This window comes from Meriones unguiculatus, chromosome 14 (genome assembly GCF_030254825.1).
Source record: "Meriones unguiculatus strain TT.TT164.6M chromosome 14, Bangor_MerUng_6.1, whole genome shotgun sequence".
In the NCBI taxonomy this organism is placed as follows: Eukaryota; Metazoa; Chordata; class Mammalia; order Rodentia; family Muridae; genus Meriones; species Meriones unguiculatus.
This window is the reverse complement of record NC_083361.1, coordinates 85,897,849-85,923,172: the sequence shown is the minus strand read 5'-3', so window position 1 is coordinate 85,923,172 and position 25,324 is coordinate 85,897,849. Positions and strand designations below refer to the sequence as shown.

The following is a 25,324-nucleotide window of genomic DNA, read 5'->3' as shown; positions in this document are numbered from 1 at the left end:
TAATATATAAAGTGTGTTTAAGTTGTCTCATTGCAAAAGGACCATACACAAAAACAGAGTACCCCATAAGAAAACCTTTTGTCAATACTTACAGCATGCATAAGACCCTGGGTTCAACCCCTAGCATCAGAATAAACAGAAGCCCCACGGGAGAACAAAACAACCCCCCCAAAAAAAAACCCTTTTCAGATGTATTGACCTGTAGAGTAAACTTTAACTATGTACCATGAGAGAAGACTAAAAATCATTTAGTGGGAGTTGGAGAGCTGCTCTCAGCAGTTAAGAGCACTGGCTGCTCTTCCAAAGGACCTGGGTTCACTTCCCAGCACCTGTATGGCCGCTCACAATTGTCTGTAACTTCAATTCCAGGGTATCTGATACCCATTTCTGGCCTCCCCAGGCTTGAGGCATGCAAGTGGCGCACAAACATATGTGCAGGCAAAACACCTATATACATAAAACAAAAAGGTTTAAAAATGTTTTAAAAAGATTATTCAGTCAAAGTGGAGAAGAGGGTGATAGAACTTAAATGGAATGGTCTTTCCTGTAATTATAGCTAAATCACAGCTAAGAAGATATTTTTGCTACAGATTGATCTACAGAATCTATTTTTGATAATTCCATTTTGTTCTGTTCATGTGAATCATGGCCCTGTTATGAATAATGTGATTTTTCAAGCCTGAGAAGTGGGGTGTTGCTTCCAGGTTTTGCCATTGCAGGAAAGAACTTGCTCCTCATGATGGGAGGGCCAGAATGTGTAAAACCTGACACATCGCTGGAGCACTCCTCTCCCTGCACTCTCTCCCACAAATAAAATCTTTAAGACATCCAGGAGGCTGAATCACCCCACCTGCTACTAAGAGATGATCACTCTCAGAGTGGAAGAGAACAACTGCTTTCACTGCTGTTTACAGAAAGAACACAGCATCTCAGGAGAGGAAAGTAGGAGCAAACCTGATAACTGAAACACCAGCATATGAACTATAGCTTGCTAAGAAGCCGAGAAAAGCTGTCTTTCTGTGCACATGTATATATTTGAACAACACAAATTAGCTAGAATAAAAATAGTACATAAAAAAATCAAAGGTAGGCTAGGCATAGTAGTGCAGGCCTTTACAAAGGTTTATACATAGTGAGTTTTGAGATGATCTAAGGCTAGATAGTAAGACCCTATCTCAAAAATAAATAAATATGTAGAGATAGATAGATAGATAGATGGATGGATGGATGGATGGATGGATAGATAGATAGATAGATAGATAGATAGATAGATGGATAGATAAGACCTCAAAATCCTTACAGAAATCATAGCTCAAATTATCCAATGAGGTAATAAGCAACAACATCTTGGAGCAAACTCTGAACAAAGTCGCAGTTCTGAGATGGCAAATTGAAGATCTTTCCACCTCATTCCTTTTCTGAAACTATTCCAAATTTTTTTTTTTTTCAAATAATTCAATTGCACACTCAGGCTCTGACATCTCTACCCAAGAATCATAATATTTTACTTGTAGAAACAAAGACTAAGCAGAAGTAACTGACTAAATAGAGTGTAAAAAGTGCTTACTAAAGGGGAAAATGACAAGAAGCAGGCCATTTGGCTAAGAGAGCCCCAGAAAGGATCAGGAATTTGAAACACCAGGTAACACAACAAAGAATTCTCCCTTCAGGCTGAAAAACGCAGTCAAAATAAGATAGTTTCATATCGGTGCGGTGATTCTACTTTCCATCTTTCTGGCTTCATTTGACATAATAGTTGCTATTTCTGTTGTCCAGCTCTGACACCATCGAAGTCAGCGTGTAGGGTAGGTATGATAGTACATACCTGTAATCCCAGCACCCGAAAAGCAGAGGCAGGTGGATCTCTGTGAGGGTGGGGCCAACCTGTCTAAACAGCCAGATCTACACAGGGAGACCCTTTCACGATGATGATGATGATGGAGTGTGAAAAAACAAGAAAAAAGAATTGCTAAGTAAATTTACACACTAAGGTGATTTGCTTAGCCTACAGCATTGTCTGGCTCCTCCCACATGCCCTGGTGGTTTTGTTGTCACTTTTGTTCTGTCAGAAGGCAGAGAGTTTCCATAAGCAGAAAGAAGCCTTCACCTTTTCACATATTCCATAGGCTTCTTTTTGTTTGTTTGTTTTTGAGACAGGGTCTCATTACATAGCCCTGGCTGGCCTAGAACTCGCTATGTAGACGAGGCTGACTCAGAGAGATCCACCTGCCTCTGCTTCTTGAGTTCTGGGATTAAAGCCAAATAGTATCATGCCTGAACTATACAGACTTTATTTGTTTGTTTGTTTTTCAAGACAGGGTTTCTCTGTGTATCCTTGGTTGTTCTGGACTGGCTTTGTAGACCAGGCTGGCCCTAAACTAATGGAGACCCACCTGCCTCTGCCTCCTTAGTGCTGGGATTACAGGCATGCACCACCATGCCCAGCTTTACAGACTTTTGATGATGGAAAAAGAAAACAACATAGCTCCCCTCTCCCCCATACACACATGTAATCCATTCATGAACCTCCTCAGGAGCTTTTCATCTGGAAGAAACAGAACATTTAACTCCAAACAGACAGGTCTGTTTATACCATTTAGTTGTCCTTGGCTAGGACAATTCTAGGATTGGTTAATGACCCTTTAGCCATGTTGATAAGAATCATGCTCTTCTATCTTTCTGTTTTTCTACTTGCCTTCCTCAAAATTCTGACTTTGATATTAGGTACTAGCAAGATGACTGACATAGCTCAATTTGAAACATTTACAGCACTATACAGACCAGAGAAAGAAAAGCCTCTATACATCTAAGTGAAAACACTTCCCAGCTCCCCTAATAGACTCCTTGTTACAGATCATTGGCTAGGTTAGGTCATGTATCCATCCTACAAATGTCACTGCAAGAGAAATGTGTGGAGACTGGAGAAAGATGGGCTGTTGCCACACACTTGTAACTGTGTCATGAGGAAGAGGAAAATGAAAGGCCTCTTGACCAGCACTAGTGTCCACTCCGCTAAATACATCAGCTTGGTTTCCAATATACTGTGCCGTGAAATATAGTCCTTCGTTTATTCATTGTATAAACAGTTTGATCACTGTCCAGTAGCACTCTGGCCCACACTGGAGACAGCAACGAGAAAAGGAAGTGGCCTTTGTTCCTGAGGGTAGAGCAGTCTACTGGTGTGACAAATGTGGGGAAAAAAAGCCAACTAAATTTAAGTTAAAAGGAAATAAAATGAATAATAAAGGTAAAGCCGTTTGATAACTTTGTTGCATCTACTTGTTGTCTACCTCTGTGCACACCGACTAGCTGACCCTCAGGTTTTTAGAGCTTTTCCTATTTCCACCTCCTATCTCACTGTAGGAGCTTTGGGATTATGGAGCAAGTACGCACACACGCACACGAACACACATCATAAGATTTTAAAAATGGCTAAAGGCTTCACTCAGATATACACATGCCTATAATCTCAACATTTGGGTGGTAGAGACAGGAATATCAAGAGTTCCTGGTCAGTCATGGCTGTATTTGGAGTTTGAGTAAGCCTGGACTACATGTAACCCTGTCTCAAAAACACAAAAATAATTAAAATACTAACTATATAATTTATATTCTCAGATTTGCTTTGTCTTGTGATTGGTGCTTAATCAATAGTAATTTGCTATGCTTGTGCTCTTGTTTTGCCTCCTGTTAAGAATTTAATGGAATTTAATGATCCTCAACAACTCTTGAAAAGATAATTAAAGGAACTCTGGGCCCCTTTGCAGCTCACAAGTCAGTTTTGAGGAGCATTATATATTCTGGATTTTCTGGTAGCAGATTCAAGACACACTTTTCAGTCCTTGGCTCAACTGTATTTGATATATCTTTCTAAAATTTTGTCCGTCTGTGGCTTTCTTTTTTTAATTTAAAAAAAATTATTTTACGTGTATTTAGTGTGAAGGTATCAGATCCCTTGAAATTGGCATTACAGACAGTTGTGAGCTGCCATGTGGGTGCTGGAAATTAAACCCAGGTCCTTTGGAAGAGCAGACTGCACTCTTAACCATTGAGCCATCTCTCCAGCCCTGTCTGTGGCTTTCTTGTCACCATTTTTCTCTCCTGACTTTCCCTCTAATCTCTTGGAATTTCTTCCCAATTACTTTTTCTCAAACTGTTCTAAAAATTACTTTATTTTGTTTGTATGAGTGTTTTGTCTGCCTGTGTACCGTGTACATACCCTTTGTCTACAGAGGCCAGAAGCAGACTCGGAGCCTCTGGGACTGAAGTTAGAGTTATTATGGGCCACTATGTGGGTTCTGGGAATCCCACCCAGCCCTCAGGAAGAGAAGTCAATGCTCTTACTGAGCCATCTCTCCAACTCCTCTCTGAGGAGCATTTATTTTATGAGCATCAGCGTGAAGGTATCATATCCCTTGGAGCTGGAGTTACACACAGTTGTGAACTGCCATGTGGGTGCTGGGAATTAAACCCAGGTCCTCTAGAAGAGCAGACAGTGCTCTTAACCACTGCACCATCTCTCCAGGCCCCTCTGTTCCTCAGTGTGGGGTAATAGGCAGGCATGGTAGCCTGCATCTGTAGAGCTAACTTGGGCTGTTGAGGGTGAAAGCCAGGAGTTCAAGGCAATACAGAGACCCTCTTAAAAATTATATTATAATATAATTTATATACATATTTATATATATAATATATATATATCGTTCTATAGGAATCCACCCTGTTTTTCTCAGCCTACACTCTACCCAGGTGATTGCCATTTATCCTTATTACTATAGCTGCCACTGATTCACTGATGACTCTAGACTTTCCATCTTCAGCCTACACTCTGGCACTCATCTCCAGGCTGAGATGGTATAGTAGTAAAAATACTTACTATCAACAGTGCTACATCTTTTGGGCTTTAGCCATCATGAAATGCAAAGAGAAAACTCGTTGAGATAAACCTCGTTCTTTTGGATAAAGGAATTAAGATTCAAGTATATCTTAGTAAGATTTCAAATTGCTAGACAATATCAAGTATATGCACAAGCTCGGCATCTATAGATCATAAAATCTCAAACAATGAGGAAGATGAGAATCAACACCCAACCAATGTTGTTCTCTGACATCTGCACACATGCCACGGCACATGCTCACACTCAGATACACAAATATGCAAGCGTTCACCACACACACACACACACACACACATCAGAAAACTGAAAAAAAAAATTGTCAAAGACCATACAGAGACATTTCTTCAGAGAAGATATGCAAGTGTTCAATAAGTACCTGAACTGATGCTCCCATTGCTACTCATTAGGGAAATGCAAACTAAAATCTTAAGATGGCATTTTAGAATACTAAGGTGGCTTTAAAAACTAAAATAAAGCATTGGCAAGGATGGGGGGGAGTACCTGTATACCACCTCGTTCACAATACTCAAAAGGTAGAAGCAAACTAAGAGTCCGTCGAGAGATGAATGGATAAACAAATATTGGTAGCGTGGTGATGCACGCTTGAAATCCCAGCAGGAGCCTCAGGGGTTCCTGGTCACCTCTGGCCACCCAACAAGTTCTAGGGCAGCTTGAGCTACATGGGATCTGGTCTTAAACACAGGGAAAGAAAAGGAAAAAAAAGAAAGGAACAAATAGAGATGTAACCATAGGAGGAAATACTGCCTGGCCATAAATTGAAAAAAATGTTGACACATTGTATGAATTAATCTTGAGAAAAAACGATGTAAGGTGGACAAACCAGAGATGAGCCTCTTATATAAGAGGACTTTATACTGTAGGTAGATTCCTGGAGGCACAAATGGAAGATTACCAGGAGCTAGAGAACAGGACAGTGGGGAACAGCCTTTGATGGGTACGAAGATTCTGTCAGCAGTGTTGAAAAATTTTATATTGTGGTGATGGGTGCACAGCATTTTGAATGTTATATTTAAAATGGAAGTTTTTACACATAGCTTTCGATGTATCTTTCGAGTGTATGTGTGTGTGTGTCTGTCCACAGTTGTGGGGTGGGGGACGTTAAGAACTGGGGGTCTCAAAGTCGTGTAGTTATAAACACTACACAAGCAAGAGTTCACTTTTGCGCACCTCGCACTAATTGTTATTAATTAACTGTTAGGTTCTCTAGGTTTGAACAATGAATTATTTCGAGTGCCCCATCGCTAAGCGAGCTAAATGTGAGGAGGCATTAGGACCTGGAAGAGGCTTTGGGATGACATCATCTCTAGCAAACTAAAGCCCACTGGCCTCCAGGGGCGGTACCAGTGACATGTGCATTCCGACAAACGTTAGCTCCCTTTAACCGTGGTTTTGGTGGCAAATCCACCTCTTTTCCTTGTGTCCCGAGAGCAGTGACCAAGAAGTAGGGGCAGAGTCCGCGGCAGGTAGAGAAGCCTGCCCCACCCATCCCTGCAGGCCACACTCAGCATGGCCACCCCAAGTCCCAGGCAAGGCTCCCCTCCCTTCCCTGGAGGGGCGGGCCCTCGGAGACAAAAATGAGCTCCAGTGGACCGAGGGAGAGGGGGCGGAGCTAGCCTCGTCTTAGGCTTGCGGGCGGAGCGTGGGTTCGTCCAGCGGAGCCTCGGAGGGGTGCAGCTGCCACGTTGTGTCAGCCTCCAGCGCTGGGTTTTGCCGGTGTTATGCCACCGTCAGCGCTTCCGGGTTGAACTCCAGCTGAGTCGATCCAGTGTGACTAGGGACGGTCCCTCCCCCTCAAACCCAGACAAGTAAAAGCCCTGTCGTCTTGCTCCCTGTCCTTTAAAATGACTCATCTCAGCGTTGCAACTCCCAAATGAATTGGCAACGCCAGGTGTGGCGTGACACGTTTGAACTTCATACATATTTTTTCTTGTAAAGAACATTAAGGCATATTCTAGAAATGCGGGAAAAGAAAAGGCGATGGAAAAAAACAATGCATTATTCCACAAAGCGTAAACAATAATAACCTTTGCTACCCTTCTATTTATTTACCTTTCCTGTTGAAAACAATGGGACAAATTGATTTTAAGTGTTGTTGCATACTGTTTGTCTTTTTAATTGAATACATGGGATGAAGTATTCCTTGGGTGACTGTTGACTGTCACAATTTTTATGTTTCCTAATTAAATACTGAGCAGTGAGCTCATCAGCTAGCAAATGGCTGACTGTTCATAATCTCACCAACCCTCTGTAAAGTTGTTGTACAAGAATTACAAGATTTGAGATCCTTTAGGACTTTATCATTTCAGCAGTTCTAGACTGGAAGGATCTTGAGACACTGAATCGTCGTGTTTTGGGGTGGATGAGCTTTGAAGAAAGAAGGGAATTCTTATCAAATTAGGAATGCCTAACAAGCAAAGCCTTTCAAAACTGAGTATTCTTACAAAAAATGTCACCCCTCCCAGATGTACCCAGTCTCTCCCAAGTCACCCCAGGGAAAGAAGTAACGATTTGAGATCTTCCCAGCTGGGTTTTCTAGGTGTCTGTATGTGGTTTGACTTGCATTACACTTTCTAATTAGGCAGACATCAGGTTTGGAGACTGAGTTTTCTATCTTTTTAATTTGGTGTAGGAGATGGAACCCAGGGCATCATGCATTCAATGCATGCTAATGCTCAGTAAGTGCTCTATTCTTGAATGACATTCAACATTTTTTCTTTTTCCGTTGTTAAGACAGGGTCTTAATGGGTGTCACACTTTTGCACTGAAGGGATCCCTCTTCCTCAGGTTCCCCAGCTTTTGTGACTAGAGGTATGCAACATGGTATGTAGCTAAATGGAGATTTCCACTGGGTTTATTCTCTTATTTGACTGCAGAGAAAAGCTTTTAGTACCTTTTGGTCCCTTCTATGTGGCCCTGTAGATAAAGGAACTGATAGATCAGGATGATTTGTTTTGTTTTGTTCTGTTGAGATAGGGTCTCCTGTAGCCCAGGCTGGCCTCAAGCTCACTATGTACCCATATTATATTTGAATGCCTGAACTTCCTGTCTTAAATTCTTTTTAGAATTTTGATTAGCTTGTGTATAGTGAGTTTCAGTATATTCATATATATATATATATACACACACACAATGCACTTTGCTAAGAGTCACCCTCCATTAGTCAATGGGTTTTTTTGTTTGGTTGGTTAGTTGCTTTTGGTTTTTCATGTTTTGTTTTGTTTCATTTTTTGAGACAGGGTTTCTCTGTATAGTCCTGGTGTCCTGGAACTCATTCTGTACTCCAGGCTGTCTTCAAACTCAGAGACTGGCCTGCCACTGCCTCCTGAGTGGTGGGATTAAAGGCAACACCACCCACTTGCAATAGGTTTTTAATAAATGAAAAATTCCTATGTCATAAAATACCAGGAAGTAGAAAGAAAATTTCATTTAAAGTTGTTTCCAGACTATATTAAGACTATCTTTCCAGCCTCTGATTATTAAAAAAAAAAAAAAAAAGTGGGCTAGAGGTACAGTTCAGTGGTGGAATGCTTGCTTAGCATGTACAAAGTACTGGATCAGATCCCCAGAAACACATGCACACACACAGAATACCTTTATCTTCTAGTCTTAGGGTATCACACAAGTTATATACACTGGAGGCTCTGAGTGGGCTGCTGTAGTATGGCAATGACTTTTATGCTTTTATTTTTCATTATTTATGTGGCTTTTGGTCCTTGGATAGCAATAATACAAAGGATTTCTTTTTATTTGCAAGAAATATTTTCTTTGGCATAGAATTCACTATTAGATCATGTTTGCCCCAAATTCATAGCCATCCACCTGCCTTTGCCTTTCAAATGCTGGGGTTAAAGGCGTGAGCCACCACACCCAGCAAGAAGTATTTCCTTATGTTGTAATGTGTAAGATGCAACCAGTGATTTAGTGAAAGCCAGCCTGAACTGGGTGGGAGGAAGGTAGCTGGAGATAGCCTCTCAGATGCCCTTCATCCCAGTATCCTCTGCTGTGTCCTCACAGGGCAGCTGAGTCATCTGGGAAGATTATTCTCTGAAGTGTTGCTTTACACCCCTTGTCTCTCCTCAGGAGTTTCTATGATCCCACTACTCACCTGAGCTTCCCTCTTGCAGCCTCTTTCATCATTTAGTTCTCTCTCTGGGATGGTGTAATCACCACTCACCCAGCCATGCCCTGAACAAATAGAAAACCACCGGTAAAGGAGAGGCTGGGGGCTAGTGCTGTCTCTTTCTGGCTTTTTCTAGGTAGCCAACACTCTTACATCTCTCAGATTTTATATATACATTTCCTTTTTAAGGATAGTTCCCTTTGTGCCAAAACAGAGAAGTAGAAATGCCTTACTAAAGCTAATCTAGTTTGAAGTCTGAGGTAACTTACTTTATATATCTTCACTAAAGCCATAAATTAGAGCTTTGGGGCACCACTGCAGACTTTTTTTTTTTATAGGTGGCCATAGACTTAATGCTTTAAAGGACGTTTCACTTGCGACGAGATGAAACACCATCTTTTAAAGGGCCTCCCTTTGTTCTCTTGTTCCCTAAGGCGGTCTCTGATGTGGTTGTGCTGGACTAGAGCAGGGTTATTTTAAAAGAGCCTCTTAAAAGAAAGCCAGCTTGTAAAAATAAACCCAGAAAGGCCACCTTTTGGTGTGTTCTGGGAATTGAATCCAGGGCCTTGCATATTCTAGGCAAATGTTATACCACTGAGCTATATCCCCTGTCTCCTCCACATTTTTTTTTGTGTGTGTTTGTATATGACTGAAGATTCTGTGAAAATCTAAAACCTAGAGTTATATCTAAGAACTTAAAATTATTCACATATGTATAATTTCATTCAACATTTATTGAAGCCTTATTATTCTCTGTGGCCTGTGGCAAGTGCTGAAGACGCTATGAAAAATGAAGACTATTCTTCCTCTGAAAGTGCTCACAATCCAAGAGAGAAGATATACAAACGAACAGTGTGCTGTTATAGCAAACTGTGTTAGGGGCCCGGGGAAAGGAATAGAAAGTACAGAAAAGGGACCACACCAATCTTGGGAAATTGCTGTAAGATGATAGCTAGGAAAGACATCATTTGACTTGTGTCTTGAAAGAGGAATGGGAATTTTTCAGGTACATGAATAAAGAATTGTCATCTCGGCAGAGGAAAGTGTGGATGAAAAGGCAGGGAGAAGTGATAGAATGTACTAAGCTTGGAAAACTATAAGGTTTTACTTTGGCTTAAGAACAGCATTTGTGTTGAAAAGTGTGGGAAATGAAGCCGAGTAAGTGTACAGGTTCATGGAAAGTGGCCTATGGTTTGGATTCTCCCCAGAAAGCATTCCTTTTTCCTTATCTGTTTATTCATCTAAATTTTCTGGGTACATATGTGGGTGTGTATGAGTGTACCACTGTGTGTGTGTGTGTGTGTGTGTGTGTGTGTCTGTGTATAGAGGTCAGAGGACAATTTTTCAGATTCTGGCTCTCTTCTTTCACTACATGGATTCTGAGGCTCAAACTCAAGTTGTCAGCTTTGGCACATCTTTTTAGCCCTCTCATCCCCCTCCCCCCCTTTTGAGGCAAGGTCTCATGTGTCCCAAGCTGGCCTGGAACTTGCTATGTATCTGAGTCTGGCCTTGACTGTCTGATTCTCCTGCCTCTATTTCCTGTACTGAGATTATAGGTATGTGCCTGATTTATGTGGGTGCTGGGAACAGAACCCAGGACTTTGTTCATGCTAGGTAAGCACTCTACCAATTAAATTACATCCCTAGCCCAAATCTTAATTTTTAGAGGCCAGACACAAAGTAAGTCAATATCTAAAATAAATGATTAATATGTAGGAATTTCTAAGTCTGGGACTTGGCATCTATATTTAGGACTTTGGATTTGATCCTATAACCTATTATAGGGAATCCACTTGATATTTACATTCACAGTAAATTAGATTTATTCCTAAGTCACATATCAAGTGCTTAGTAGCTAGCTATAAATGTTGGGAATCATTGGATAACTTTGAGCCAATAAATAGCATGATTGCATTTGTGTTCATTAAAAATCACCCTGGTGGCAACATAAGAATAGAATAATGTGAAATAGGGGAAAGAGATTTGTACAATTGGTTTTTCCCCTTTTGTTTTTGTTTTGTTTTTTTGGACACTTAGTCTCATGTAGCTCAGCATGGATTCAGGCTCAATCTGTGGCCAATGATGACTTTGTGCTTTTTCTCTTTTTAAAATCAAAGTTAATTTAAAAGATTTTTTGTTGCAATTATCTAGTGTGTATGTGTGGGTGGGCCTGTGTGTGTACAGCCATGAATGCCCTCGCAAATGCACATGCCTCAGTGCTAACGTGGAGATCAGAGGACAACCTGAAGGACTCCGTATACAAGAGCCATCCCACCAGCCCCGACTGACTTATCTACCACCTGCTTGAAGAGTGACACTTAACACTCATCTCAGAATGTCCTTCATTGCTCATATCCAGCCTACCACTGAGGACTGCCTATTTTACCTATAGCAACTCTCATACTGATACCTCTGTATGTTGCTTAAATCACACCCTACTCTTCCAGCTGGACTCTGTCTCCACTTTCTCCTCCTCCTCCTCCACTATTTCACTCCTTACTGGTCTTAACTAATCAAAGCCTCTCCAACCCTTTGGTCTGTACTTCACAATTTGACTCTCTTCTGTCTCTCTACTTGTTCACCAGTTTTCTCTGTGTACATTTTGTGTACTTGGAAATCTCCTAAAATTCCCAGCTCTCTTTAAACACACACACACACACACAGTGGATAAATGACAGAGGCAGAATTAAGCCTGAATCTCTACTCTACTCCATAAGTGCCACCACTTATGGAGACGTAAACAAGAAATACATTATAAAAATGGGTTATATGAAGAAGAAAGAAGAGAAAAGAGGGAGTTAAAGGTCATCCTCACCTACAGAGAAAGTGCCAGCCTGGAATGCATGAGACCCTTTCTCAAACAAAATGATGACAATAAAACCAGCATCTAAGCAGTTCACCAGACACATACTGCCATAAACCAATACTGGACTAAATTCCAAGGATGCAAAGATTATGATGCAACTTGTCCTTGGGAACTCACAGTCTATAAAAAATCGTAAACACTTAAGATCCTGTCTGATTGTTTCACTTCAGCACGTAGCAAATGATTTGTAAATCTAACTTCTAACCTCAATTTTCAGAGCTGATTTGTATATGAACCACTCAGACATTTAATTGCCTAATAACTAAAAATAGCTTTTTATTAAGTGATTACTATGTTTAATGCATTCCACTCAGCGCTTCATTTAGCCATGAGCCTGTCTCTTTAAATAATCTTGTGTTAGTTGGGGTCCTCCAGAGAAACAGAACTAAAGAGGAATGTGTGTACTGACATATGTATGTCTGTATACATAAGAGCTGGAGACGTGGCTGGGTAGTGGCACACACCTTTAATCCCAGCACTTGGGAGGCAGAGGCAGGTAAATCTCTGAGTTTGAGGCCAGCCTGGTCTTCAGAACCAGTTGCAGGACAGCCAGGGCTACACAGAGAAACCTTGTCTCAAAAAATCCAAAACAAAAAGGGCTGGAGACATGGCTCAGCAGCCAATAACTCCTGTGGTTCTTGCAGAGGACCTGAATTAGGGTCTGAGCCCACAAAGCAGAAGGCTTATAACTCAGAGATTTACCTGCCCCTGTCTCCCAAGTGCCTGTCTTGGTAACTTATTATTGCTCTACAATAATTTATATATGCCACTTAAGGGCAGGTACCATGAAATGTTCATTTTTGTGTTCCAGGATTCTATCAAAGGACTAGCAAAAAGTATCGCTAATGAAAATAGTTAGTAGCTGGGCGTGGTGGCCTAAGCTTGTAATCAAAGCACCTGGAGATAAACACAGATTCAAGGACAGCCTGGTTCATACTGACAGACTCTGTCTCAAAAACAAAACAAGGCTGTTTTTAATTGTGTAAATACATGAATTGGCCCAGAGACGTTATCTCATCCAAGAAGGGGTGTCAGTAGGAAAACATTTCACATAAAGCAGACCGCTTGAAACTTTGCTGTCACTTCGTTGATCTCAGACAAGTCTCTTAGCCTCTTGATTGCTCAATACTTTTGTCTGTAAAATCGAGCAGTTTCTCTTTAGGATACTCGTGAAGAATAAGGTGAGGCATTGATCACAACGCATTGCACATATTGGCTACTCAATAAAAGATAGTTATTTTCAATTATTATGAGCGTATGGAATGCTAGGAAGGTTCACATGGGGTTAATCATCTCCTAAGTCGAGCTACAACTTACAAGTTAAGCTACAGGTTACAAGTCAAGATTTCCACATTCTATATTAGACACTGGAATGACTTAATCAGACAGGATCAGAGTCCTAAAGGAATTCAATCAAATATGAGGAAGAGATAGTAAATAATATATAGTTTCACATATATATTCATAACAAAACTATGTGAAAAGCACTCGGTAACAAAGATGGCAACTAATACTACCTAGAGAAATCACAGAAAGGTGACATCAGTGGAGTGACGGTGGAATTTGGGGAGAGTTCTAGTCCTTGGGTTTTAAAAACTTCCGGAACTAAGAAGCTGCGGGAGTAGAGAGAAGCTCGGTAGGGTTTTGTCGACGGACTTGATTAAGACATTTCCGGCCGCGTTTTCAGAAGCTCAGGAGTCGTGGGTGCTGGGGCGAAGCTTCGGTTTGTGCAGAAGTCGCAGTAGTTAAGAATGAGCGGAACCCTGGGAAAGGTAAAGCGGATTCCACGCAGGCAGGATGCGGTGGAGGCGGAAGGGAAGGAAGAGCTGGAAAGTGGTTGCGAGCAGACATCCGGGCCTAAAACTCTGCGAACGGGCCTTTCCCAGCGGTCCCTGCGGCGCCTCCCTCTCAGTGCTCCCCTCCGCCTAGGGCGGACTCTCGTCTCGCGCCACGCCCCCTCTATTTGTCACCTTTGCTGCCCAGCGCCTGGGAACGGGGGAGCCCGCATGAGGAATTAGGATGCCAAGATATAGTCCCCATAAATTGTCTGACCTTGGGCAGGTCATTTTATTTTTTATATTTAATCAGTTTACGAATCTTTCCTTGTTGAAGTGGTTGGGGTGTGAATGTACCTACTTGGTGATAAGAGGGATATGATAATTTATAAACTACACTTTTGCTTACAAAACCTTATTCTAGAGCCTATCGTAGAACCTGGGAAAGCAACCATTTCGTTGTTCTTGGCTTCCAGAATCGTATTTAAGAGACTAGGGCAGAACCAGATGAACCTTCATTCTTCTTATGAGCCTATGTAGCCCAAACTGCTCTTGAACTCACAATCCTGCATCAGTTTCCCCAGTGCTTGGATCGCAGGCATGCACCGCTGTGCCTAGCTAAACTACCATTCTTAAATCTGGTCCTTATTTTTTTTTTTTTCCCTTAACAAATTTAACAGATCTCATTTGGGCTTTTTCAATTGTGTCATGCTGCTTAGATTGTTGATATTCTCTTTTCATATTGGAATTTTATTTTAGGCATTAATTGTAGGGACTTTATTTCTATAATGTATGTATAAATCAATACGGTCATTGCCATTTATGACATGGGACTACCCTTGGATGTCCTAAATTTGAGTTTTTCACCTCATTCTTTATGAAAGTCCTTTGGTTATCTTTAGCTTCAAAGATAATAGAAAAAAAAAACGACTTCAACATTTCGTTCTATTTTTTGGTTCTGTTTCTCTTTCAAGGACTACTGAAAGGCATGATCAGTGTTCAAGGAATGTAATTCCCAACTATCCCATACTCTGGAAGAGTCCTTGGAAACCTGGCATTAAGGCCATCATATAACAAAGCCAGACATGGGGGGTAGTGCTTTTAATCCTAGAACTTGGAAGGTGGAGAGTCAGGAGTTCAAGGATAGCCTTAGTTACAGGTTGAGGCTAATCTAGGCTACTTGAAACACTATTTCAAAAAATAAAAGAAAAAACAAACCTAAAAATTATAGTAGAGGATTTTGTAAGTAGGAATGAGTGCTTTGTAGAGAATGAAGGATGGTGCTAAGAAGAATGTTGATATTTTGTAGTTGTTTTATTTGCTCTTCACATATTATTAAGCAGTCCTATCAGACACAGAATAGATGTAGAAATTCAAATGTCAGTGGTCATAAAATTTGTGTTCCTACTGACCGACATGAAGATAGATTTTGAGAGTCAATACAGTCATGTTTGAAGAGTGTAGACAAAGGAAGCACTAGAAACAAAAACATTTTTAAAAGATCTATTTATTTATTTATTTATTTTTAGGTATGAGTGCTCTATCTGCATGTATACCTGTGTGCAAGAAGAGGGCACCAGATCTCATTATAGATGGTTGTGAGCCACCATGTGGTTGCTGGGAATTGAACTCAGGACCTCTGGAAAAGCAACCAGTGCTCTTAACCACTGAGTCATCTCTCCAGCCCCCACAAAGCAATTTTTGAGAGAACTTAGAAAGAAAACTTGAAAGCATTGATCATTGTATTCAAATACTTGAGGTGCTAGTATGAAAAATAAGAACTGTGTTTATTTTGTGTTATACCAGAGTGAGGGCTAGGTTCAAACAATGGAAGACACAGGGAGGTTGGTTTGGGTTTTCTAGGTGTGAGACCTTATGAGACCTAAGTAGTTAGGTAGTGTCTGCAAATGTTTTGATTCTGAACCAGGAAGGTATTATTTAAGTAGCAGATGCATTGTCATGGATGGGGTACTGTCAGCCGGTGTGTGCTGGTTATGGATGGGTACTGTCAGCCAGGTGTGTGCTGGTTAGGGATGGGTACTGTCAGCTGGTGTGTGCTGGTTATGGATGGGTACTATCAGCCAGGTGTGTGCTGGTTAGGGATGGGTACTGGTAACTGGTGTGTGCTGGTTAGGGATGGGTACTGTCAGCCATGTGTGTGCTGGTTAGGGATGGGTACTGTTAGCTGGGTGTGTGCTGGTTATGGACAGTAAGGAGAACATAAAGCTTCTGGATTTCTTTTTGTTACCTTCTCCCATTCCCTCCTCTTTTGAATCAGGCTACTTTGTTTTGTTTTATTGAGACAGTGTCTCACTTTTTGCCAAGGCTGACCTTGAACTTCTAAGTTCAAGTGATCCTCATTTCCCCAAGTAGCTCAGTCTACAGGTATTTGTCATTTTACTCAGTTCAATTTGAAATTTCTGATGGATGAATCCGAGCAAGAACTGGTTTTCTCAGGGGTCATCTAGGGGAGATGTGTAGGAACTAGTTTTAAATTCTGTTTAATTTGGTTTTCATTATGCCTCTCCTTCCCTTCCAATCCTCAACCCCAGGTAGGAGAAAGAAGTTTAGAAAGGAAAAGGGAACATAGACCTCTTTAGATTTAGTTCCAGCTGCTCTGTCTTCCGGTTCTTTGGGGAAATATTAATCTCAGGCATCAGGATGTCTAGCTATCCAGCAACAACAAACAGCAAACAACAAGAGGAAGAACAAGCAGCCTTCTTCCTCCTCTGTCTCCTTGAAGCCCCTTCCTCTCTGGTCTCTGGTATTTATACTCTCCCAGAGTCCTCAAAGTACCACCAACTCCAGCTGGCAAAGACCTCATCCTCTCCAAGCTGTACAAGGCTGTTGCCAGCTGAGGATAAACTAAGGCAGTCCCGTATCCCACACTTGGGATTAAAACAGAAACGTGTTTACATACCAAGTTCTTGAAGACACCTAACCCTCCACTGCAGAGGTGGCCCAGGGTTAGGGGTACTTGATGTAGTTCATAACTGCATCTAACTTTAGCTCCAGGGGACCCGAGCTCTCTTCCGGCCTTCATGGCAACTGCAGACATGTGGCACATACATGAATAAAAATAAAATGATACAATAAATCTTAAAAAAAAAAAAAAGAAAACCTTTTGAAAGAACTGGAATCCATGTCCTGGTATTGTTTACCCTGGGGAAGAGTGTAAGAGCTATCATGTAGTAACAGAACTTGCTTTGCATCAAGAGAATATGCTAGAGGAAAGGGCCCTAATTGTGGGGTCACTGAACATTTGTTAGCTGTCAAATTAGACTTTTTTCCTTTTGAGACAGAATATCACTATGTAGCACTGGCTGACCTGGAACTCTTCATATCAGTGGTTCTCAACTTGTGGGTTGCAACACCTGTGGCAAGCCTCTGTCTCCAAAAATATTTACATTACAATCCATAAGAGTAGAAAAATTACAGTTATGAAATAACAATGAAAATAATTTTATGGTTGGGGGCCACCACAGCATGAGGAACTATATTAAAGGATCATAACATTAGGGAGGTTGAGAGCCACTGCTCTACATAGACCTGGCTAGCCTTGAACTCACAGAGACCCACCTGCCTCTGCCTCCTGAGTGCTGGGATTAGAGGCTACTACTGCTCAGCCTCATTAACTTTTGAAGCCAGCCTGGCTTAAGTTTTGACAGGTAATATAGCAGAATGGAAAACCTGGGCATTGGACATGGTTAGACCTGGGTGTTCACTTATTATTAAACCTGTAACTTTAGTCAGCTGATGGAGACCCTATGCTTTTTCTTCCATAAAATAGAGGCAGTTATTATTTTTTAAAATATTCATTTTTTGTATGTATGTGTGAGCATATGCATGCCATGGCACATGTATGGAGGTCAGAGGAAAACTTGTAGTAATCAGTTCTGTCCTAGGGATTGAACTTAGGTTGTCAGGCTCAGTGGCAATGATCTTTGCCTAATGAGTCATCTTGCCAGCCTGAGGCAGGTGTCTTCATGGGGTCTCTATCAGAGGGTTAGAGCAAAGTTAGGAACATGCGGAGTGCTTGGCACCGAAGCAACAGTCAGTGGCACGTTAGTACGAATACACAGCCTATTGTTAAATTTTCGTAACAGCATTTAAGAGGTAAAGGCAGGCAGAACTCTGAGATTTCAAGGCCAGCCTGGTCTACATTGTGAGTTCCAGGACACCCAGTGCTATGTAGAGAAACCCTGTCTCAAAAAACTAAACAATAAAAAACCAAACATAAAACAGCTTTCATTTGCTCACCTCAGACCCTGAACCACTGCATTCACTACTGAACCCAGACTTTCATTTGAAAGTATTCATACACTGTAATGGATTTTTCCCTGTGACTGTCTCTTTGGTAACTACGCACGTCTTTCGTTGGTTGCTGGCTGCAGAGCTCACGGGACAAGTATTTTTGTAACCCACCGCAGCTGTGTCCTCATTCATTGCTTCGCTGGTGTCATTGCCCTCCTCTTCTGTTTGCAGAGCCAGAGTTGTTCATCTGCTGATTATGCTGGGCAAGGAATAGAGGAGGTGGGGGCTGTTTGTGGATTCAGTCTCAAAATAGATCACTTTTGTCTTGATAAATAATGCCAGGCATTGCAGGGAAAAGAAAGCACGTTTCCCAGAGCTGAGTTCACACCACAATTTGAATGTCTTCCAGAAAGTTGTCAACTATTTAAGTCTGACTTTTAGATAATTAAATCCTTAGCTATTGTAGAGACTCAGGGTTCTGAGCAATTAAAATAGAGAGAAAGCAGTCTCATCTAGATCTTTCTTTCCACCCAGTGCTTCCTTTATTTGAAGTGACCCATTTTAAAATGTGTTCTGATCACTCTAATTTCTATTCTGTTTGTCATATGAATGGATCTTTGGCCAGGAGGGAACTTTACTTTATCTGCTGTAACTTTAAGGTATGTGGACAGTAATAGGGGAGCCAACTTGAGCTCTCTAAAAGCTCTTAGTTCCCTATTCTGGCCAGTATTAGGATAAGCATGTTATACACACACTTTATACAGTTAAAACAACCTTAATTAGCTTTATTCATTTTTAATTTTATGTATGAATGTTTTGCTTACATATATGTATGTGCACAACATGTGTGCCTGGCTACTGTCAAGGTCAGAAGAGGGCATCAGATCCCCTGGAACAGGAGAATGTAGGTGGTGGGAATCAAACCTGCTACCTCTGTAAGAACAAGTGCTCTTAACCGCTGAGCCATCTTTTCAGCCTTCTCCATAGTCTTTTATAATAGAATGAGATGTAATTGTACTTTTGAAGATCGTTTATTCGCTTTCCCCTTATTCCCCTTATTCTCTTCACATCCTTTTTCATCTTTATGGCCTCACATTCTTTGAGAGACTCTTCCTAAATGTGGCATTTCCCCAATTTTAAAAACTGTGTTTCTTTATTGTTAGTGTGTATGCACGTGATGTGTGTGAGCACAGGTGTGCACATGCGTTTGGAGGTCAGAGGACAATTTTCAGGAGTTTTAGGAATCAAACTTTTACCCACAGTGCCATTTCACGAGCTCTCCCTCTGATGGTGTACTGTTAAGTACCATTTCTTCATTTGGTAGAGGAGGTATAGAGTGGTGGAGAAATTATGGACTTTAGAGTCGGAAAACTCCCAAATTCTATGCTAGCTTTGGGGAGTTACTATGTGACTTTGGGTAGATTTGATTTCAGTTTTCTACACTATAAAATAGGATGAGTAATGCTTCCCTTGTGTTGTGATTTAGACACAGGATAGGCATTCAACAAAATAAATATGGATGATTAATAGCTGCAAGAATAACCATTCATTTTTTTTATAAATAACTTTTCCCAAACAAAACTTGATTGTGTATATTCTACCCAAGAAGATTGCTCAGCATAGAGGTCATTGGATGATATTAAGCATTTCAGTGAATCTCCTGAAGTAGTAAGTAAACCTTTTGTATATCAGTGCCATTTGAGCCTTTGTCTGAGGATTTTGCACAGATCTTTTGGAAAGTCTTTAACATATGTGCTATTAATGACATATATTTTTACTTCATCATCTAATGCCCATGGTTTCTTTTAGCTGTTTAATGTAGCACATCATTCCATCAACCCTAGAGCAAACCTATACCCCTTAGCTCTGATTCCCACTCCACCCCCACTCTACAACAGTTAATTTACTGCCTTTCTCTATAGACTTGCCTACTCTATGCATTCTTTCTTTTTTGCTTTCTTTTGTATTTCATTGTTTTTTTTTTTTGTTGTTTGTTTGTTTGTTTGAGACAGGATTTCTCATTGTAGCCCTGGCTGTCCTGGAATTGCTCTGTAGACCAGGCTGGCCTCAAATTCATAGATCTGCCTGCTTCTGCCTCCAGAGTGCTGGGATTAAAGGCATGTGCCACTACCACCCAGCTCACTTTGGATATTTCATAGAAAGGAAACCAATTATACAGTATTTAATCCTTTATGACTGGCTTGTTTATTTCACTTAATATAATGCTTTTAAAGTTCATTGTGTTTGTTACATTTTGTTTTTATTCCTTTTAAAATTCAACACAGCATTTGACAGTTAGGAGGCTTTTTAAAAAAGAAACTTTGTGGCCTGGCAAAGTGTACAAAGGCCTAGGTTTGTTTTCTAGCACCATAACAAGAAAGAAAGAAAAAGAAAGAAGGGGTGGGGGAAGGAAGAGAGAAAGGGAGAAAGAAACAAAGACAGAAAGAAGCAAAGAAAGAAGTTACTGTTTTAGAATAGCTTTAGATTTACAAAAAGTGTCAATAGCACAAAGAGTTCACATAAACATTACTATTTTCTATTATTAACATTTTAGGGCCAGTGAGATGGCTCAGCAGGTAAAGATACTTGCTGTCAAGACTGACAACCTAAGTTTGCTCTCTGGGACCTATGTGGTGGAAATAGAAAACCAATTTCCTCTTTTGACCTCCACATGTTCTCTCCCGCATTAAATAAATAAATAAATACGCGGAAAAATTATACTAGTGATGTAATTTTCACATGATTAATAAACAAGTATTGATATACTATTAATGAAAGCCCATACTTTATTCAGGTTTCTTTTGTATTTAACTTAATATTTTTTTCTGTTCCAGGATCCATTTAGATATTACATTCCACTTAGTCATCATATTTCCTTAGGCTAGTCTTGGCTGGGACAGTTTCTCAGATTTTTGATGTTTTTGCATAATAAGCTCTTTATATATACCTGTCAAAAGAATTGAAATTGTTACCCATGATGAGCTCTTATGGGATCTAAGGGCAGACATTTAGGATTTGTTACCTAGTGTATAAAAAGAACTTCTGTATACCACGTTCTTCCTTTGTAAGGCAGTACTCTGATCTTTCAGATGGCTTCTAGCAGGGCAGAATAAGATTAACATTTTGGTTGCCTCCTCTCATTAGTATTGTTTTCTCACATTATGGTAGTATGATTGTTTCTGTGGCTATTGAGAGAGTCAGCGTGCTATGAGAGGCATAGCCTTTGGAGTGAGACAGTCTTCTCCTCCGTCTCTTATTAGCTGTAACTTTTTAAAAAGAAAACCTCTCTGGGCTTTAGTTGCCTTTAGTTGCCAAAGTGTTTGAGAATTTAGGAATATTTAGGAAAGTCCTTTTTAACTATGCTGTGACTGGTAGATGTATATTTGTTGGTTGATGTTAGAAAAAAATATATCAAATTATAAAAGGGAAACAGGATGAAAAATTGTGGGAAGGGTTCTAGTTTTTTGTTTTGTTTTCTTTTAGAGCATTTTCTCTAGTAAACAGAGAAAAGGACCTTGGTTTGTTTGCATGTTAGGTGTTAGCTAGGTAAGAATCCTTTGGTACTTTTTGGGTTGTATACTGTGGGTTTGCCTTATGAGACAAGGTGCTTGGTCCTCACATGACTGTTTTCTTGTAGGTACTGAGCCTGTGGAACGATACTCTATATAAGCAAGCCTTTTCTCTTCTAAGGTAAGGATATTAGTGACAAATACAGCTAACTATAGATTCATAGCTGACATGATGCTGCTTTTTTTATGTCTACTATTTATCTGCAAAGTATCTCAAATTTCAATCCCTGCCTCATTGCCCCTTTACCATTCCAGGAAAAAGGCAGTTCCATTTATCCTGTTGCTCAGAACCTTGACCCTTGATGCTGTTGTTTCCATTCCACATTGTCAACAGAGCCTGTTGGCTCCACTGTTACCTATAGAGTCAAAGCATTTTTCCTTCCAGTGTCAGCTTCATGCTTTCTGTCTTGCTAAACGCTGGGGAACCAGCTCCTCGCCCTCTCTCCATGTGTACCTTTTCCTCCTTCACACTGAAATTGGAGTGATTCTTTCAGAATATATTTAGTTACATTGGTCCTCTGCTCAGAATTCTTAAATGGTAAGCTACCTACATTAATTGTTGTCTTAGCATTACTGTCAATAAGGACTGGCTTACAGTTTGAGTGCACCAGCCATCATGGTGGAGAAGGTGTGGCCTCAGGAGCAGGAGTCTGTACCCACAGTCAGGAGGCAGAGAGATGAGGGCTTCTGCTTGGCTCATTGTGCCTTGTTTCTTTTTATTCAGCGTGGAATCCAAGCCCATGGGGCAGTGCCACCACATTCAAGGCCAATTACACTTCTCTGGGAACACCGTCATAAACATATCAGAGGCGTATCTCCTAGGCAGTCTAAACCCAGACAAGTTGATAATGAAGACTATGATTCCATCCTACCCAAAATAAATTCTGTAATCCTTATCATGGCCTACAACACTTAATAACTGAACTCTAAAGAGAGTAAAATCTGGGGCCGGAGAGATGGCCCATCAGTTAAGAACACTGGCTGCTCTTCTAGAGGATCTGGGTTTAATTTTCAGCACCCACGTGGCAGCTCACAAGTGTCTGTAATTCCAGTTCCAGGGGAACCAACACCCTCACATAGACATATATACAGGCAAAACACCAGTATACAGTAAAAAAAAAAAATTAAAAAAAAATATATATAGAGAGAGAGAGTGAAATCTGTTGCCTTAAGTGATATGGCTTATATAAATCAGAATTAAGTTTCAAACCCAAGGTGTTTTTTCTTTTTTTGTCACATTTATTGAAGCCTTTCTGTCTTTCTTCTTTTTCTCTTCTTTTTCTATTTTAATATATTTTCCCATCATTATTTATCTGCTACTTGATAAATGCCTGCAGTGATACCAAAGTATTTTATATCTTAACTCTAACTTTCACAAAAATATTACAGAACAAATATAGATGCCATCATTTCACAAAATAGGGAGTTGACTCAGTTTAAGATAGATTTTAGTCCTGTGAGATTGCCTATTATACCTGTAATTTAGCGATGAAATACCTGAGTTACAGTGGCATCATACATCTTGCCTAATGTCACAGTTTAGAAATGTTCAGTCAGCATTTCATCACAGATTGTTCCTCAAGCCTGTACCGCAGTTTAGTTTGAAAGCTTCTCAGAATGCAGAAGCTAGAATGCTCCAGTTACCGAGTCAGCTGGACCAGAGCCATCTGATTCTCCTGTTCTCCACTTCCCTGTGCAATAGCTCTCACTGCTGGCCCCATCCCTCTCATATTGCAATGCTTGATGTCTATTCCACCAGTGACTCTCACCCCTTCCCATCTCATCTCTTTTTGGCTGCGGTGGTTTTTAAACACATGCTTGATCATTTCACTCCTGTGCTTAAAATCTTCCTGGAATGTTGCCTTGCCTACACCGGGTAAAAATAAAGAGCGCAGCTTAGGGGGTTCTTTATGGCTTGGCTCTGGAACACCTCTCCAGCCTTAATTTTTCTCCCTGTCCTCTTAGCTCCTACGAAAGTTCCACTCATATGCTGTCGCTTGCTATTTCCCAAACACTTTTTCATACTTCTGCCTGAATTCTTTTCCTGTCATGCTATTTAGTTAAGATCAGTTCCCTTCCTCTCCTGTTCCCTCCTTCTCCTCTTCTTGGTTCTTCTTTGTAGTATTAGGGGGTCCAACCCAAGACTAAAATGCTAGACAACATTGCTATATAGACAAACACTGTATAGCCAGTGGTTGTCTAACATGCTAGGCAACCACTGGCTATACTCCAGCTATAGTCATTTTTTTTTTTTTTTTTTTTTTTTTTAATAAACAGCCTTTGCCTCAAGTTTATTTGTGAAAACAGCACAGGGTATTGAGCATCTGCAAATAGTGTGTAGGTGTGTCATACCAGTCCATCACATTGGCAGATGGAAGCCTTTCCTGGGCCTGGGCTGGAGCTGAAGCCTCGGCCTCTGACTTGGTTTGAACCTTGGGCTTTGGTTGGTGGAGCCTACAATCCTTGGCTATATAGCTTTGAATCCACTTCTCAAACTTGGGGTGAGCAATGAAAGCAAGACATCTGAGGCCCTTCAGCATCTTTGGCTTAACTGCATTGGACTTCACAAGAGCCGTACTGGCCTCTGCACAGGCACTCCTCATTGCCTACGCATCATCTGTCTGCATTTTCAGGCCTTCCATGCTGTGCATCTTGGCAAAGTGCATGTTCTTCAGGAATTTGGGGTTGACTTCCTTAAGAGATTCATATTTTTGAGACTGGGTTTTTTTTATGCCATTTCTGTGTCATTTTTGAGGTTGGTTGTGTATGGTGTGGTTCTTGGACTAGGCCATGTCTGCACATTATCAGTTGCTTCCCAAAGTACCTGAAAGTGGAAGAAAAAAAATTTTTAATTTACATGTATGAGTAGTTTGTCTGCGTGTGTATAGTGTACCATGTGCATCCCTGTTGCCCAGGGAGGCCAGAAAAAGGGCATTGGATCCTCTGCAACTGGACGTACAGACAGTTGGGAGCTGCTGTGTGAGTGCTAGGAACTGAACCTGGGTCCTTTGCAAGACAAGTGCTCTTAACCTCCGAGTCATCTCTCCATCTCCCAGGTTTAGACTCAGTTTAAATCATTCATTTTCCCTATTTATGCCTACTTGCTTGAAGAGAGCGCATTTCCATTTGACTCCTGTACATGTTTCTGTTCTGGATCAGTGCTATCCCACGACTCTCATTTGTTTCTTTATCATCCCATGTAGACCTCATAAGAGATACTGTACTTAGCTTGCATCTTCAGAACCACCTTAGCTGATATATAGTAAGTGCTTAATACTGTTTGTGGAAGGAGAGAGTAAGGACGTATCTACTGTTCATGTATCCTAATATAGAGCATAAAGGCTACAGTAATTTTACAAGTGTGAATATCTAATTATACTCAATGTACTTTCCTCTCTCTTTTTAGATTCAGAATTTTGGGAGAGAATCCCATTTATTCTGCAGGTAAGTGATTATGTCTTGGTACGGTCTCCTTTCTGTACATGACCCTGTAGCTCTCTACAATGATTTTGTCTAGGATGCTGAATGTATCTTTTAGGAAGGAGGCAGAGGATAGATCCTTCCTTATATAGCTAGAACCATGGATAAGAATATGAAGTGGTTAGAGCAAGAGCCCTGTAGTAAGTTTGTATCCCATCTCTACCATCTCTTTCTTTGGTAATTACTTGCTTGCTTGTCTGTTATTTTGAGACAGAGCCTTACTGCTCTCGGTTGGACTTAAAGTTAGAGATCCTCTTCTCAGGCTTCAGGTGCTAAGATTAAAGGCATGCCCCATGCTGGCACTTGTTCCATGACTTTTGACTATTTCTCTGGAGCTTAGTTTC

At 40.8% G+C, this 25,324-nt stretch overlaps 1 protein-coding gene and 1 long non-coding RNA gene across 2 annotated transcripts in view; one reads left to right on the top strand and one right to left on the bottom strand.

Annotated features, from left to right (window-relative positions):
- Positions 1 to 12,853: 12,853 nt before the first annotated feature.
- LOC132647270 (uncharacterized) lies at positions 12,854 to 13,544 on the bottom strand. The gene is made up of 2 exons (XR_009585643.1): positions 13,420 to 13,544; positions 12,854 to 13,037 (listed from the first exon to the last, which is right to left on the bottom strand). It is a non-coding gene; the product is annotated as an uncharacterized LOC132647270 (long non-coding RNA).
- The window catches only part of Mrpl48 (mitochondrial ribosomal protein L48), a 43,869-nt gene continuing 32,070 nt past the window's right edge, over positions 13,526 to 25,324 (top strand). The window contains exons 1-3 of the mRNA XM_060367662.1: positions 13,526 to 13,674; positions 21,569 to 21,621; positions 24,907 to 24,944. Coding sequence (XP_060223645.1) covers positions 13,654 to 13,674; positions 21,569 to 21,621; positions 24,907 to 24,944 — 112 coding nt within the window. The 5' untranslated portion in view covers positions 13,526 to 13,653. The remainder of the gene's footprint in view (positions 13,675 to 21,568; positions 21,622 to 24,906; positions 24,945 to 25,324) is intronic.